The sequence below is a fragment of the Pelophylax lessonae genome (assembly GCF_965119305.1).
Source record: "Pelophylax lessonae genome assembly, chromosome: 4".
Lineage (NCBI taxonomy): Eukaryota > Metazoa > Chordata > Amphibia > Anura > Ranidae > Pelophylax > Pelophylax lessonae.
The window spans coordinates 676,421,527-676,439,404 of NC_138771.1; the positions used below are offsets into that span (position 1 = coordinate 676,421,527).

General features: G+C 48.6%; 1 protein-coding gene across 1 annotated transcript in view; it reads right to left on the reverse strand.

Annotated features, from left to right (window-relative positions):
- LOC309553628 (asialoglycoprotein receptor 1-like) overlaps nucleotides 1–15,154 on the reverse strand; it is a 31,949-nt gene extending 16,795 nt beyond the window's left edge. The window contains exon 1 of the mRNA XM_082254913.1: nucleotides 15,047–15,154. Coding sequence (XP_082111039.1) covers nucleotides 15,047–15,152 — 106 coding nt within the window. The 5' untranslated portion in view covers nucleotides 15,153–15,154. The remainder of the gene's footprint in view (nucleotides 1–15,046) is intronic.
- Between the last annotated feature and the right edge of the window lie 2,724 nt (nucleotides 15,155–17,878).

Consider the following 17,878-nt stretch of genomic DNA (forward strand, 5'->3'; position numbering starts at 1 on the left):
TCTACTAGGTCTGCTGCCTGGGTGGGGTGTAAATCCAGAGGTCCTTACCCACTAGGCCTGCTACCTGGGGGTGTAAATCCAGAGGCCCCTAGGCCTCTTGCAGCCTGGGGAGGATGTAAATCCAGGAGTTCCTTACCTACTAGGCTTGCTGCCTGAGGATTGTAAATGCAAAGGTCCTTACATACTAGGTTTGCTGCCTGGGGAGTATGTAAATCCAGAGGTCCTTACCTACTAGGCCTGCTGCCTGGGGAGTATGTAAATCCAGAGGTCCTTACCTACTAGGCCTGCTGCCTGGGGAGTATGTAAATCCAGAGGTCCTTACCTACTAGACCTGCTGCCTGGGGGGTGTAAATCCAGAGGTCCTTACCTACTAGGTCTGCTGCCTGGGGGTGTAAATCAAGAGGTCCTTACCTACTAGGCCTGCTGCCTGAGAGGTGTAAATCCAGAGGTCCTTACCTACTAGGTCTGCTGCCCGGGGGATGTACAGTGGAGGCGGAGAGAGAACCTTCCCAGCGAAGAACAGCGGTTCCAGGTATACGTTGCCCTGCGGTTACCTTTCCTAGGAGAGCAACCCCTGGATGATTGGGTGACGGAGCTGTGGAACCTGATTTGGAAGGAGTTGTGGCTGGATTAAGCGTACCAGGCACTAAAGTGGTACACCACCTGGCACGACCACTGGATGGCTGACGACAATATGCCGGAAGGTGAGGACTATAGTGGCCCGGGCTTGCTGTGGGAGGCCTTTGCTGAGAGGGACTTTGGATGTCCAGCAGAGTTTCAGCGCTGGGAATTCCAGGACACCAGGGAAGCCCTACTGGGTCTCCCCAAAATGGATGACCTGGGGTCAGACCTGATTCATCTGGTCAGAATGGAGTGGGAACTGGAGCAGGACTACCAATTGCTCAATTCCACCCCAATCTACCCTGCAAGCAGAGCCGGAGTCCTGGGTGGCAGATCCAGACTCACAACCCTTCAGTTGGAGAGACAGTACAGACTGGTGGCACTGTGAAGGCCCACCGATGGCAGGTGGAGATGGGACCGAGGTCTCTCTACCGGCCCTACAGGGAGGCTGGGCAGCCGGCCCAGGTCCACAGCTACAGCAGGAGTTACTGGGAACTGGTTCTACTCCCCAGCGGCAGACAGAGTTACAGGGACCTGAAGGTGTCGTCCTTCCTTCCCAGCAGCAGTGTACCTTCCAGGGAGAGGATACAACTAATCCTTCTCCCCAGCCACAGGGAGACAACAGCCCTGACCCCAATGGTGCAGATGGGACCGCGGTCTCTGCACCAGACCTACAGGGATGCTGGGCAGCTGGTCCAGATCCCCCACTTACCCGGCAGGAATACAAGGAGGAGGAGGTAAGCGATCCCTCCTCTCTACAGCAGACCCCCAACCAGGTTCTGGGGGTAGTATTCGCCAACCCCAACCCAGCAGAAGAGCTGGCAACAGGGCAGAGTGCTACCAACCTCTGCCCAGCACCCGCAAAAGCTACAGTCTTCACTTGTACACCCCAGGGATGCTGGACAATCAGCCAAGTTCCCCAACAGCCTGACGAAGTGAGCCCCACTACCCTGTCTTCTCTCCAGCGGCTGAAAGGACTCCCAGGAGAAGGGCCAGTCCACACTTATCCCCAGCAGTGGGTATGTTCTGCGAGAGAGGCAGAGGTTGGCTGGGTGAGTAACACTGTTTTCCCGACAATTTGTTTGGGGTACTGGGTGGGTGCAGACATTGGGAGGGCCTGTGGAACACAGCCTACCTTAGAGAGGTTGGAAAGTTCTTCTCTCAGCCTACTAGGCTCCTCTTATGTATAAATCACCCTGTGTCTCTTAGGGACACAGGGTACCCAAGAAGCCCAGTCTGGCCTGCCCAAAGCAGACTTTCACAGACTGATCGGCTATGAGAGCTCCATGCGCCTTGCCAAGACAAACTTACAAACTATGTGGAACTTTGTCAAGGAAGCTGCCATGATGGATGGACTCTTTGGGACTTGTTACCCGAATAACTCAGGCACAGACCAGTTGGGGGTCTGGTACCTGGTTAGTCTACCTTTGGGGGGAAGATATGAGACGGTACTCACCGTCACTATGAGTGAAAGACAGATAAGTAATGGTTTGGATTGCTTCAATATTTATTAGCAAAATCTTCATATAGAAACATGAAGATTTAATACCACCTTACACAGTGTATTCCATGCTTGGCTGTGAGAGAGACACAAAGACTGTCATTCGCAGACTTCCCTATTGTTTGTGTATTGGGAGGGAATGTGTATTGTGTTAAAGTTTACTTGTCTGTTCCATTGTTAAATGTTAATGCCCTCGCATTGTTCTGTCCAGATGGCTAGATAATTAGTTTAGTTCCTGTATACACTTTCATCTGTATATGCTACTGTAATCAGCCAGAGGGGAGGGAAGGGATTGTGTACACTGTATGATAGTGTAAAACTCTGTTCCTATTGGATTGTGAATGTCACGTCCAGTCTTCAACAAGGTCCACCTGGGCGGTAACCTTGTGGGTGAAAACTGTATATAAGTCTGTTTCTTGTTCAATAAAGTTGTTCTAGAGTTAGTTCACCCACAATCTAGAGTCTTGTCTCTTATTGGGCGAATCTGCTGCAAGGGATTGCTATGGTCTTCCATACTCCCTTGGATAATCACTAAGCTCTTGTAAGAGCTTGTGTAAGAGCTTGTTCTGCTGCACTCTCTGGGGAAAGAGAGGTTCACCCACGGTAACCTGGAGCCTTGTCGTAGGTCCAGGGTGGGTAGGAGACGGCGAGACCCTAACCAAGCTGCGGCGGTTCGTGGAGTCTGAAGTGCTTACGGTGTCTGGTGGAGTGCTTGGAGACCTCGGGAAGCACTAGGAGCATCTGTCAACGGAGGTACCTGGTCGGGGTGCTGGTGTAAGGTTCTGGCACTCTCAGTGCCTCCTATCACATCATTTCCGGGTGATTTCCATCTACCTAGATAGATGAAGCACATATAGGTGTGTTTCCCTTTAAGAGTGCTGACGTCATCACTGAGCGCCGGACTGAACAGCTATTTAAATCACCAGCTTTCACTCACATGTGTTCGTTCAACCTGCTTTGTGCCTTGATGCTAACCTGTCTTGAAGCTCTCATGCTTGCAAGCATACCTCGCTGTCGGAACCACACTGCGCTGATCCCTGTATCCCGCTACCGGATCATCCGCTCTTGCCGAACCTCTCCTCTGCTACATTGCTACTAGTGATAAGTACCCCACAGGGGAAACCTCTATAACCTTCATACTAAAGCTTACACTATCTAGCTCTGCATACTAAGGACTATTATTACATCTGCATTATCTAAGATTGCTAGCTCTTGAGCCTACTACCACCTGTTCTTGCACTGGGTTGATCTCTCTTGTATGTCCACCTGCTACTCTGTCATCTGCTACCATACATGATTGCTAAACCTATCTGCATCCCATCTGCTACTATCTTACTTTCAAGAACATTTCCTTTCAAGTGTCTGTCATCTTCCATCTCTACCCAACCTGTTTCTTCAGCCTATCATCACTGTGTTACTATATACATAAGTCACTCTAGGAACATCTTATTGAGTGTGTGTATTTACTTGCTGAATTGAAATCATCCACACATGATGAGTCTTTGGGAGTTGGGATTGGTGTCTCAGCGTTTCTCTACATGACTACTGAAGTGGAATATTTCTGCAGCTGTAAATCCACATCATACATAAAACGCAGGAGCGTTACAGATTGAACGAACCAGATAAAATGGATTCAGCAGAAATGACCACTCAGGTGACACAGTTAACACAACAAGTAACTGCGTTAATACACGCACTTACTGAATTAAAAGAAGACAATCAGGCTCTGACGCAGCAGGTGGCCAGACTGACACAGCCTACTGCTGCTCAACCCCCAGAACCTCTTGTCCTTCTACCAGACAGGTTTGATGGTTCCCGTTCCTCTTTTCTTTTTTTTCGTATGGATTGTGAGCTCCTATTTATCCTTAAGCCTAGGACCTATCATAATGACTTTATTAAAGTGCATGCTGCCATTAATTTGCTTTCTGGCAAAATGAAAACGTGGGCATACCAGAAACTGCAAGAAAAAAGTCCGATCCTAGACAATTGGGAATCATTTGCAATTGCGATGCACCCCCAGTGTCTCCCCTCCCAAAAATCTACTCCTAAACCTGCTCCAGGTAACCGCAGACCCCGGCTACCTAGGGAAAAAAGGAAACCAAATGAATGTGGTGATCCTGCCTGGTCATGGTCCAAGCCTGCCTTAAACAGTCAGCCTTGTCACTCTGACACATCTCATTTGAACCCTGATCCTACAGAGATGGATGAAGAGCCTATGGAGATTGGTGCCGTACATACTAAGTTGTCCTTACAAAAAAAAAAAAGATCACAGGAGAATCTGTGGCCTTTGTTTTTATTGTGGAGAAGGAGGACATTTCATTACATCCTGCCCAACCCGACCCCATAGGCCTAAGGCTCTCCCAATGGAGGCCAGGCGAATCCGAACTGTCTTCCTTGAAAAACAGCCTGGAAATTACCAAGGCTGTTGCCAGCCCTGTCCCCGTTCTATATCAGAAAAGGACACCCAGAAATTGGCAGATGTTGGTATAGATACTCCTATTTTTGCAAGTACATTTCTAGCTTCCAATGAAAACATTGAGATTCTTGCACCTGACTGCGTACGCGCTTCTAATGGCACGGTGGTATGTAGGAAGGATCTGAGGATGTTTGAAGAAGCATTGGTTGCTAGGACTACTTTGGATGGTTATGCGTCCGATTCTAGTGAGGGGTTCATGTAGCAGACACCCTAACAACAAGTGATCCGATTTTCATATCGGCAACAAGTCCTATCCGATTCTCAGATCGGTTACCAACCTGATCCGATTTTCATATCGGCAACAAGTGATCCGATTCTCACATCGGTTACCAACCTGATCCGATTCTCGTATCGGCAACAAGTGATCCGATTCTCGCATCGGTTACCAACCTGATCCGATTCTCATATCGGCAACAAGTGATCCGATTCTCACATCGGTTACCAACCTGATCCGATTCTCATATCGGCAACAAGTGATCCGATTCTCACATCGGTTACCAACCTGATCCGATTTTCATATCGGTAACAAGTGATCCGATTCTCACATCGGTTACCAACCTGATCCGATTCTCGTATCGGCAACAAGTGATCCGATTCTCGCATCGGTTACCAACCTGATCCGATTCTCATATCGGCAACAAGTGATCCGATTCTCACATCGGTTACCAACCTGATCCGATTCTCATATCGGCAACAAGTGATCCGATTCTCACATCGGTTACCAACCTGATCCGCTTCTCATATCGGCAACAAGTGATCCGATTCTCACATCGGTTACCAACCTGATCCGATTCTTGTATCGGCAACCAGTCTTATCCGATTCTCGTATCGGCAACCAGTATTACCCGATTCTCGTATCGGCAACCAGTGTTATCCGATTCTCATATCGGCAACCAGTCTTTTCCAATTCTCACATCGGCAACCAGCTTTTTCCGATTCTTATATCGACAACCAGCCTTAGAGGCCTTCCGGAGCCGGCCTTACGGGGGGGGGGGGGGTACTGTAAGGTTCTGGCACTCTCAGTGCCTCCTATCACATAATTTCCGGGTGCTTTCCATCTACCTAGATAGATGAAGCACATATAGGTGTGTTTCCCTTTAAGAGTGCTGACGTCATCACTGAGCGCCGGACTGAACAGCTATTTAAATCACCAGCTCTCACTCACATGGGTTCATTCAACCTACTTTGTGCCTTGATGCTAACCTGTCTTGAAGCTCTCATGCTTGCAAGCATACCTCACTGTCGGAACCACGCTGCGCTGATCCCTGTATCCCGCTACCGGATCATCCGCTCTTGCCGATCCTCTCCTCTGCTACATTGCTATTAGTGATAAGTACCCCACAGGGGAAACCTCTATAACCTTCATACTAAAGCTTACACTATCTAGCTCTGCATACTAAGGACTATTATTACATCTGCATTATCTAAGATTGCTAGCTCTTGAGCCTACTACCATCTGCTCTTGCACTGGGTTGGTCTCTCCTGTATGTCCACCTGCTACTCTATCATCTGCTACCATACATGATTGCTAACCTATCTGCATCCCATCTGCTACTATCTTACTTTCAAGAACATTTCCTTTCAAGTGTCTGTCATCTACCATCTCTACCCAACCTGTCTCTTCAGCCTATCATCACTGTGTTACTATATACATAAGTCACTCTAGGAACATCTTATTGAGTGTGTGTATTTACTTGCTGAATTGAGATCATCCACACATGATGAGTCTTTGGGAGTTGGGATTGGTGTCTCAGCGTTTCTCTACATGACTACTGAAGTGGAATATTTCTGCAGCTGTAAATCCACATCATACATAAAACGCAGGAGCGTTACAGCTGGTTGATCCGTTACAGTCCCTACCTACTAGGCCTCCTGCCTGGGGGGTTGTGTAAGTCCAAGGGTCCTTACCTACTAGGCCTGCTGCCTGGGGGGTATAAGTTCAAGGGTCCTTACCTACTAGGCCTGCTGCCTGGCAGGGGGTGTATATCCAGAGGTACTTACCTACTAGGCCTGCTGCCAGGGGGGTGCAGGTGTAAGTCCAAGGGTCCTAACCAACTAGGCCTGCTGCCTGGGGGGTATAAGTCCAAGGGGCCTTACCTACTAGGCCTGCTGCCTGGGGGGGTGTAAGTTCAAGGGTCCTTACCTACTAGGCCTGCTGCCTGGGGGGGGGGTGTAAGTCCAGGGGTCAATGTCTTCTAGGTCTGCTAGAAGCAATTTGTCTTAAAAAAAGAAGCAGTGAAGACTTTCAAGTCCCAACGATGCAAGTGTTTCTGCTGGGAAGGGGCAGCAAGGAGAGCTAAGTTACCACTGTAAATGAGGGGGGCTAAGCTAGTGAGTTACTGCTGGGAGGGGGAGCAGGAAGAGCTAAGTTAATGCTGGAAGCGGGAGAAGGAGGAGCTTAGCGGTTAAGTCACTGCTGGGAGCAGGAGCAGAGCTGTTGTGTAACTGCTGGAAAGGGGGAAGTGGGTAAAGCTGAGCTGCTAGGTCAGTGTTAGGAAGGGGAAAAGGGGGAGCTGAGCTGTTGAGTCACTGCTGGAAGGGGGGAGCAGGGAGAGCTAAGTTAATGCTGTAAGTGGGGGAAGGAGGTGCTAAGCTGCTAAGTCACTGTTGGGAGGGGGGAGCTGAGCTGCTAAGTCACTGTTGGGAGCGGGAGCTGAGATGTTGTATAACTGCTGGAAAGAAGGCGCAGGGAGAGCTAAGTTAATGCTGAAGTGGGAGCAGGAGTAGCTGAGCTGCTAAGTCACTGCTGGAAAGGGTGTAACTGCTGGAAAGGGTGAAGCAGGTGAAGCTGAGCTGCTAGGTCAGTGCTGGGAAGGGAAAAAATGGGACCTGAGCTGCTAGGAGGGGGAGCTAAAATGCTGAGTCACTGCTGGGAAGGGGAGTTAAGCAGCTGAAATGAATGTGAAAGTACTTTATGATGTAATCTTTGAGGATAAATTACTCCCCAGTGCCTGTAACTACAGAGGTCTTTTTTTAGATTCTTGTTTAAAGCTTATTTACTGTGTCTTAAAGTGACTTTGTCACCACAGGGACACCCTGTAAAAGAAGAGCATGTACATATACACTATATTATCAAAAGTATTGGGACGCCTCCCTTTACACACACATGAATGGCTTCCAGTCTTAGTCCGTAGGGCTCAGTATTGAGTTGGCTCCACCCTTTGCAGCTATAACAGCTTCAACTCTTCTGGGAAGGCCGTCCACAAGGTTTAGGAGTGTCTATGGGAATGTTTCACCATTCTTCCAGAAGGGCATTTGTGAGGTCAGGCACTGATGGTGGATGAGAAGGTCTGGCTCACAGTCTCCACTCTAATTCATCCCAAAGGTGTTCTATCGGGTTGAGGTCAGGACTCTGTGCAGGCCAGTCAAGTTCCTCCACCCAAACTCGCTCATCCATGTCTTTATAAAACTTGCTTTGTGCACTGGTGCGCAGTCATGTTGGAACAGGGAGGGGCCATCCCCAAACTCCTCCCACAAAGCTGGGAGCATGAAATTGTCCAAAATGTATTGGTATGCTGATGCCTTAAGAGTTCCCTTCACTGGAACTAAGGGACCAAGCCCAACCCCTGATAAACACCCCCACACCATAATCCCCCCTCCGCCAAATGATTTGGACCAGTGTACAAAGCATGGTCCATAAAGACATGGATGAGCGAGTTTGGGGTGGAGGAACATGACTGGCCTGCCCTCAACCCGATAGAACACCTTTGGATGAATTAGAGCAGATACTGCGAGCCAGGCCTTCTCATCCAACATCAGTGCCTGACCTCACAAATGCTCTACTGGAAGAATGGTGAAACATTCCCATAGACACTCCTAAACCTTGTGGATGGCCTTCCCAGAAGAGTTGAAGCTGTTATAGGTGCAAACGGTGGACCAACTCAATATTGAACCCTACGGAGTAAGACTGGGATGCCATTAAAGTTCATGTGTGTGTAAAGGAGGTGTCCCAATACTTTTGGTCAACCCTCAACATTTCTACTTTCAGGGAGATTGTGGGGATGCCCCGGAGGGGGGGGGGGGGGGGCGCTGCTGGTAGACGGGGCTGAACGGGAGCCGTTCTCCCAGCAATCAGCCAGGAGAGCCGGCCAGATCTTCACACAGAGCGGGGATCGCCCGCTGTAAGAGCTTTGATTTGAATCATGTGGCACTCGTAGTCTCACAAAGTCCGGCCTCCTGGACCAGCTCCTTTGATAGACAGAGCACTGGTCCAATGCCGGGAGGCGGGATGTGTGAAGTCTATCATAGAAGCCGATCCAGGAGGCGGGACTTTGTGTGACTGCGAGTGATGTGCGTTTCAAATCAAAGCAGGCAATCCCTGCTCTGTGTGATGATCCAGCCAGCTCTCCTCTTCCTCTCCTTTCTCTGATCCCCAGTAAAGATGGGCACTGATGAGGCTGCATGGATGGGCACTGGTCAGGATGCATTGATGGGCACTGGTGAGGCTGCATTGGTGGGCACTGGTGAGGCTGCATTGATGGGCACTGGTGAGGCTGCGATGATGGGCACTGGTCATGCTGCATTGATGGGAACTAGTGAGGCTGCATTGATGCGCACTGATGAGGCTGCACTAATGAGACTGCATTGATGGACACTGATGGGCACTGTGAAGCTGCATTGGCCGGCACTGATGGGCACTGATCAGGCTGCATCGATGGGCACTGGAGAGGCTGCATTGATGGGCACTGATGGGGCTGTGCTGATGGGCACCAGTGAGGCTGCATTGATTGGCACTGGTGAGACTGCAATAATAGGCAATGATGGGCACTGATAAGGCTGCATTGATGGGCACTGATCAGGCTGCATTTGTAAGCACTGATCAGGCTGCATTGATGGGCACTGGTGAGGCTGAATTGATGCGCACTGATCTGGCTGCATTGGTGGGAACTGGTGAGGCTGCTTTGATGGGCACTGGTGAAGCTGCGCTATTAGGCACTGGTGAGGCTGCAATGATGGGCACTGGTAAAGCCGCACTGGCGGGACTGCATTGATGGGCACTGGTGGGACTGCATTGATGGGTACGGGTGGAGCTGCATTGATGGGCACTAGTGAGGCTGTATTGATGGGCACTGATGAGGCTGTGCTGATGGGTACTGGTGAGGCTGCATTGATGGGCACTGGTGAGGCTGCATTGATGGGCACTGGTGAGGCTGCACTGAGGGGAACTGGTGAGGCTGCATTGATTGTCACTGGTAAGGCTGCATTCGTAGGAACTGATGAGACTGCACTGATGAGGCGGCACTGATGGACACTGATAGGTTGCATTGATGGGCACTGATGAGCACTGATAGGCTGCATTGATGGGCACTGATGAGCACTGATAGGCTGCATTGATGGGCACTGATGAGCACTGATAGGCTGCATTGATGGGCACTGATGAGCACTGATAGGCTGCATTGATGGGCACTGATGAGCATTGATAGGCTGCATTGATGGGCACTGATGAGCATTGATAGGTTGCATTGATGGGCACTGATGAGCACTGATAGGCTGCATTGATGGGCACTGATGAGCATTGATAGGCTGCATTGATGGGCACTGATGAGCACTGATAGGCTGCATTGATGGGCACTGATGAGCACTGATAGGCTGCATTGATGGGCACTGATGAGCATTGATAGGCTGCATTGATGGGCACTGATGAGCATTGATAGGCTGCATTGATGGGCACTGATGAGCATTGATAGGCTGCATTGATGGGTACTGATGAGCATTGATAGGCTGCATTGATAGGCACTGATGATCACTGATAGGCTGCATTGATGGGCACTGATAAAGTTGTTATTAATATTTTGGGGGTTTTTTTTATTGATTTTTCTTAAAAAATTGAACAGTGTAATTTCATAAGATAATTCATGAGGGCGTGTTTAGGGGTGGAATTAGGAGTGGGGCAGGGGAGGGGTTGGGTGAGGCAACTGGTGGCGAGTAAGCCTGGCTAGTAGCTCAGGACTGGAACTTTTGAGCCCTGATTTTGGTAATATAGTGTAAATTTCCAGTGACCCTTGTCATCTAATGTGGCCACTTTTCTAACTGATCACTGCAGGAATTTCACACTCCTGGGTGTGCAGAGCATCTCCTCCACCTGCTGCACACTGGGAGGTTCGGAGGATGGTCATCAGGGCCGGACTGGCCAACCGGGATATCGGGAAATCTCCCGGTGGGCCGCCGGCCCTGGGGCCGCTTTAGGGGCCGACGCAGCCGCAGCGCCGCTTTAAGGGCGGTGCAGCCGCAGCGCCGCTTTAAGGGCCGGCGCAGCCGCTACTCCGCTTCAAGGGTTGGGGCGGTGACGGTCCGTCCGTCCGATAGTTAGTCGCGTGACGTCAGCCGCTGTGAGCGGCATGACGTCACGACGCCGATGGTCGGGGGCGGGGCGGCTCAGCTGCGGGGAAACTGGCTGGCTGGCTGAGCGTGCGAGCGAGCGAGGCAGGCTGCGACTGACTCAACCAGTGTCAGACACAGTCAGTATTCAAAGGTATGCTGATGCCTTTCAGATCATCTCTGCATAATGATGCCTAAGGCCAAGCAGCCCGGTACAAAGATTCACGGGACACAGCAGGCACAGATCTAGTGAGGGGTAAAGTCACTGTTGCAATTTTTAAATACACTTGTTCAGTATTTTTATATACCAAAACAATACATTTATTTATTTTTCAGTATGTGGACATTAGTAGTTTGACTAAATGAAAACTACAAGGCATAAAAGTGATTTGATACATTACTATAATTTTAAAATGGCTTTTGTTCATCTGCCTGTTATGACAGAGTTTTAGATGATATTTCCTCCACCTGATTATAGTAATCAAGTAGTTGTCACCCTTAAGGCTCCTTTCACACAGGCGGACCTTTCAGAGCCACCTGTCCATTTTTAGCGGATCTGAACGGTCCCCCCCATGCATCTCTATGGGGCATCGGATGTCAGCAGAGACATGTCCTCTGACATCCAATCCGATCCGTCAAATCTGGACGGATGGAAACCCTATTTTCCATTTGTCCAGCGGATCGGATGGGATCGGACCAACGGTCCGTTCCCATCCGATATCCCCCATAGAGATGCATGGGGAACTGACAGCTGTGTCTCCACACACAGCGCTGAGACACAGCTGTCATTCTCCTGCTCAGCGAGGGATCGGCGGATCGATCCCCCGCTGAGATAAACGCAGTCCGTCCGACGGACGGACTGTGTGAAAGGGGCCTTAATCTTCAGAGACAAATAATCAGTATATGTTAAAAAGCTGGAATGACTAGAAAGGCAACACAAAGAAGAAAATGTTATACTGAACAGGAAAATGTGCATGTAGAAGTCCTATCTATTGCCAACCTACCAATTCATTTTTTTTTTCTTATGTACTGTTGAAATGCCAATGTTGATTCCATTGATTAAAAAATGAACATGTGCAAATTGGCAAGCCTATCCACTTGCATCTCCATCTCATACACATTCACATTAAGAACTTTATAATGAAGATGTTTTTTCCCAGGATCTCTGCAGTGCATTAATGTCCTCAAACTGTTTATCTAATTCTGGAAGAATACCATTCTGAATAACAATACGGGGTATATAAACAAAACCTAACGGGAAAATATTAGAATGCCTTTCTACACCAGGGGCGGGTAAGACTGGACCCCTCCGCAGCCTCTGACATCTCCTGTACCATGTCTGCAACCTCTGACATCTCCTGTACCATGTCTGCAACCTCTGACATCTCCTGTACCATGTCTGCAGCCTCTGACATCCCCTGTACCATGTCCGCAGCCTCTGACATCTCCTGTACCATGTCAGCAGCCTCTGACATCCCCTGTACCATGTCTGCAACCTCTGACATCTCCTGCACCATGTCTGCAACCTCTGACATCTCCTGTACCATGTCTGCAGCCTCTGACATCCCCTGTACCATGTCCGCAGCCTCTGACATCTCCTGTACCATGTCAGCAGCCTCTGACATCCCCTGTACCATGTCTGCAACCTCTGACATCTCCTGCACCATGTCTGCAACCTCTGACATCTCCTGCACCATGTCTGCAACCTCTGACATCTCCTGTACCATGTCTGCAACCTCTGACATCCCCTGTACCATGTCTGAAACCTCTGACATCTCCTGCACCATGTCTGCAACCTCTGACATCTCCTGCACCATGTCTGCAACCTCTGACATCTCCTGCACCATGTCTGCAACCTCTGACATCTCCTGTACCATGTCTGCAACCTCTGATATCTCCTGTACCATGTCTGCAACCTCTGACATCCCCTGTACCATGTCTGCAACCTCTGATATCTCCTGTACCATGTCTGCAACCTCTGACATCCCCTGTACCATGTCTGCAACCTCTGACATCTCCTGCACCATGTCTGCAACCTCTGACATCTCCTGTACCATGTCTGCAACCTCTGACATCTCCTGTACCATGTCTGCAACCTCTGACATCTCCTGTACCATGTCTGCAACCTCTGATATCTCCTGTACCATGTCTGCAACCTCTGACATCCCCTGTACCATGTCTGCAACCTCTGATATCTCCTGTACCATGTCTGCAACCTCTGACATCCCCTGTACCATGTCTGCAACCTCTGACATCCCCTGTACCATGTCTGCAACCTCTGACATCTCCTGTACCATGTCTGCAACCTCTGACATCTCCTGTACCATGTCTGCAACCTCTGACATCCCCTGTACCATGTCTGCAACCGCTGACATCTCCTGCACCATGTCTGCAACCTCTGACATCTCCTGCACCATGTCTGCAACCTCTGACATCTCCTGTACCATGTCTTCAACCTCTGACATCTCCTGTACCATGTCTGCAACCTCTGACATCCCCTGTACCATGTCTTCAACCGCTGATATCTCCTGTACCATGTCTGCAACCTCTGACATCCCCTGTACCATGTCTGCAACCTCTGACATCCCCTGTACCATGTCTGCAACCTCTGACATCTCCTGCACCATGTCTGCAACCTCTGACATCTCCTGCACCATGTCTGCAACCTCTGACATCTCCTGTACCATGTCTGCAACCTCTGACATCTCCTGTACCATGTCTGCAACCTCTGACATCCCCTGTACCATGTCTGCAACTGCTGACATCTCCTGCACCATGTCTGCAACCTCTGACATCTCCTGCACCATGTCTGCAACCTCTGACATCTCCTGTACCATGTCTGCAACCTCTTATATCTCCTGTACCATGTCTGCAACCTCTGACATCCCCTGTACCATGTCTGCAACCTCTGACATCTCCTGTACCATGTCTGCAACCTCTGATATCTCCTGTACCATGTCTGCAACCTCTGATATCTCCTGTACCATGTCTGCAACCTCTGACATCTCCTGTACCATGTCTGCAACCTCTGACATCTCCTGTACCATGTCTGCAACCTCTGACATCTCCTGTACCATGTCTGCAACCTCTTATATCTCCTGTACCATGTCTGCAACCTCTGACATCCCCTGTACCATGTCTGCAACCTCTGACATCTCCTGCACCATGTCTGCAACCTCTGATATCTCCTGTACCATGTCTGCAATCTCTGACATCTCCTGTACCATGTCTGCAACCTCTGACATCTCCTGTACCATGTCTGCAACCTCTGACATCTCCTGCACCATGTCTGCAACCTCTGACATCTCCTGTACTATGTCTGCACAGCCTATGACCATTTCTTGTCTTTTATCATGTCTGCAGTCTCTGAGGGGGAGTCTGGAGAGGAGTCAGGAGTGGGAGTGCCGCCGGGATGGGGGTCATGGGAGAAGTCAGATGTATGTGGACTGTGGAGAGAAGACTATAGGATAAACCCAGAGCCAACTGACTGAGCCCTGCACGGTGCACCTGAGAGGAGGTCAGTGACAGCTCTCTCAGACCAGTCTGAGCAGGGGTCAGTGACGTAAGGGGGAAGTGAATACAGTAACATAAGGGGGCACTGATATAAAGGCCCCCCTTATATCAGTAACCCCCCGCCCCCTTCTTTCTGCGGAAGGTGGTCTCTGGTCACATTTCCAAAGTTCCTGGGGTTCCCCTTTACTTCAGAGTCTGCACTCTGGTAATATATCACCATCGCAATAAGTGGACTGTTCTTGATAATTGCTCCACTTTTAACTGGAATTTGCTCTTATGTACAGTATGTATGTATCTATATACATATATATATATATATATATATATAAAACCCTATGTGATTTCATATCTGTCTTATCTACATATAATACACGCTTCTCATGTGCTTTAAAATGCATGGTTTTCCCTTTTAGGAACAGGAAAATAATGGCATTATGCTGTTGGGTCGGTATAATAATGCTATGGGGCTGGTATGAAATTATTTCCAGGGCTGGTTTTTATTCCCAGTCCGGCCCTGATGGTCACTCACAGACAAGTCATAATGTCATAGAAGAGGCTATTTGGGTTTGACTGTGATGTCACCTGATCATGGACTATAACAGAATGTACCCACTTACATCTGAAGGAGATGATGAGGATTATGATGATGGATAGGAGGACGGCACAGACGGAGCACAGAGCACACAGGAGACGGGAGGAGGGCTGTGGAAGCCAGAGGTTCATCTTGGTGTCTAGGTGAGAAGATAGAAAGGAGAATGTGTTGGAACCAAACCAATTTGTAATCAATTTGAACATCAACAGGACTGTGTGGGGTGTCACTCTGCACAGCTAAAGTTTGATAGAATGGTCACTTTATGAAGAAAAGGGAATCACCTTTCCACCATTGGGTCTCACTCCGTACAGTCACTCAGGTTGAAGAGAAGAATACTGGACTCCTAAGAGGACTAGAGATGCTCTCCCCTAGAGTGACCGGTTCTGACTCTCATCCACACATAAACACCATGGGGTCCCCAAACTTTATCAGGTCCACTGAACACAACCCAAGATACAACAAACTGACCCAATAATATAAATCAATCTGAAGGTATATTCAGTGAATGGAAGACACATCATGTGCCAATGGGTTGCCAGTAGGGATGGATCGAACTTTTGAAAAGTTTGGTTCGACCAGAACACCTGAACTTCCCGAAAGTTCGGGTCCGGATTCCAGAACCCCATTGAAATCAATGGGACCCTTCAAAAAACACCATCTTGAAGCCCTAAAACCCAATAAATGCCCCTAAAAAGTGCCTAGGGTTCTGGGTCATGCCCCAGGGACTATTAATCACACAAAAAAAAGTTCTTAAAAATTGTCGTTTTTGATAGAGAGCATATTATTGAAAAAATTATTGAAAAAAAAAGAGATATTTCTTTGGATTTAGTATCTGGGGGGTCTAAAAAGTGTACCTGTGAAGTTTCAGCTCTGTAGCATGTCCAGAACCAGAAAAAAAAGATAATTTTTCTTAGAATTTTTAGTAGAGCAGGAATGGGGTTCCGCTACTTTCACACCTGGGCGTTTTTGTTGCAGGCGTTAATTGGGCATTTTTTGGGCGTCTTTGGAGGCAGGCATGACATCTGAACTTCTGTGTAGGGGTATATATACACACACACATATATGTATATATACACATACACACATATAGGTGTGAAAGGAGCGGAACCCCATCCCTGCAAATTATTTAATTAGCGCATGGACAGGATTTCGCTCCTTTTACACCTATATGTGTGTATGTGTATATATACATATATGTGTGTGTGTATATATACCCCTACACATAAGTTCAGATGTCATGCCTGCCTCCAAAGACGTCCACAAAAAAGCCCAATAAATGTCTGAAACAAAAACGCCCAGGTGTCACAGGAGCGGAGCCACATCCCTGCTCTACTGCAATTCTAAGACAAATGATCTTTCTCTATAGCGGACACCCTGACATGGAAGGGTTCGGTCACCCTGGCATAGCAGTCAGAGTCAGTTCACCCTAAACTACATTACGGTCACCCTGACACTTAACACTTTCCCTACAGAAACTAGATTATTGAATCTAACTATAGTGGAAAATAGCACCCTAACTACACTAGATATCCCTTTCCTCACACTAATAATTGCTAAATGACACTGGAGCAGCAGGAGTAACAGAACTGCTTCCACTCTCTTCCACAGCCCCTGTATTACAGTGCTAGCGATTTGGCGGGGCTATCTTATATACTGGGGGGCGTATTCACTACTGATTAGCCTCTGGACCCCCTAGTCACTCCAATCACATTCCTATCATCCTCCTGCCCCCTCAATTGGCTTTTACTGATGTTTCTGGTCCAGTCACGGGCTTTTAAAGCCCAGTTACTGTCCCATTGCATTTTGGTCGGTTCTGGTTGCCGAATTGCGAACTTTTTCCGCAAAAAGTTCAGAATTTGGCCGAATTTCGAACAGTCAATGTTCGGGTCGAACCGATTCGATCATCCCTAGTTGCCAGTGCCTTCCATTCCTGTTTGGACCAGGCCAATTGTTAATTAGATTATTAGACCCAGGATTGAATATATTTTTCAACGTTCATGGACCTGTCAATAGTGCCCTGACCAAGATGAGACCAACTTCTCCTGACCAAATCATCAGAACATTCACACAAACTGAGCCAAATTATATCGATCAGCCCAGCAGTGGTGTGCCTAAACCAGACCTCATCCAATGGTTAGAACGTTCTCAAGGCCAATTGTTACATTCAGTTGGACAATTTATTGGCAAACCATCTTCCAGTCAGGAGACTAGAAGACGGAGCAGCCATAGCACTCTAGCGATAAGAGGTATGATGGGCGTAGGTCCCACAGAGGGTGATGGGCACCAAGACAATGGCCCATTGTTCTTTATATTGCTGGAGTACGGAGCTATAGCAAATTCTTCTCACCATCTCAGCCAATAAAACCTCATTCCCTTTCCTACATAAGCACTGGGAAAATACGAACATAGTGGTATCAGGAGAGCTTCTTATCGTACATGGTGATCCTATACATTGTCTACCAATCGCATAACTGGAAGGTGGAGCAGCCATAGCATCAAGCAATAAGAGGTAGGACGGGTGTTTGTCCCACAGAGGGTGATGGGCACCAAGACATCTGCCTATTGTTCCTTATACTGCTGGAGTACAGGGCCATGGCAAATTCTTCCCACCTACTAAGCCAACAAAACCTCATTCCCTTTCCTACATAAGAACTGGGACAATTGGCACATGGTGGTATCAGGAGAGCTTTATATTGTACCAGGTGATCCTCTACATGGTCCACCAATCACATAACTGGAATGTGGAGCAGCCATAGTACTCCAGCAGTAAGAGGTAGGATGGGCGAATGTCTCACAGAGGGTGATGAGCATCAACACATTGGCCTATTGTTCCTAATGTTGCCAGAGTACGGGGCCA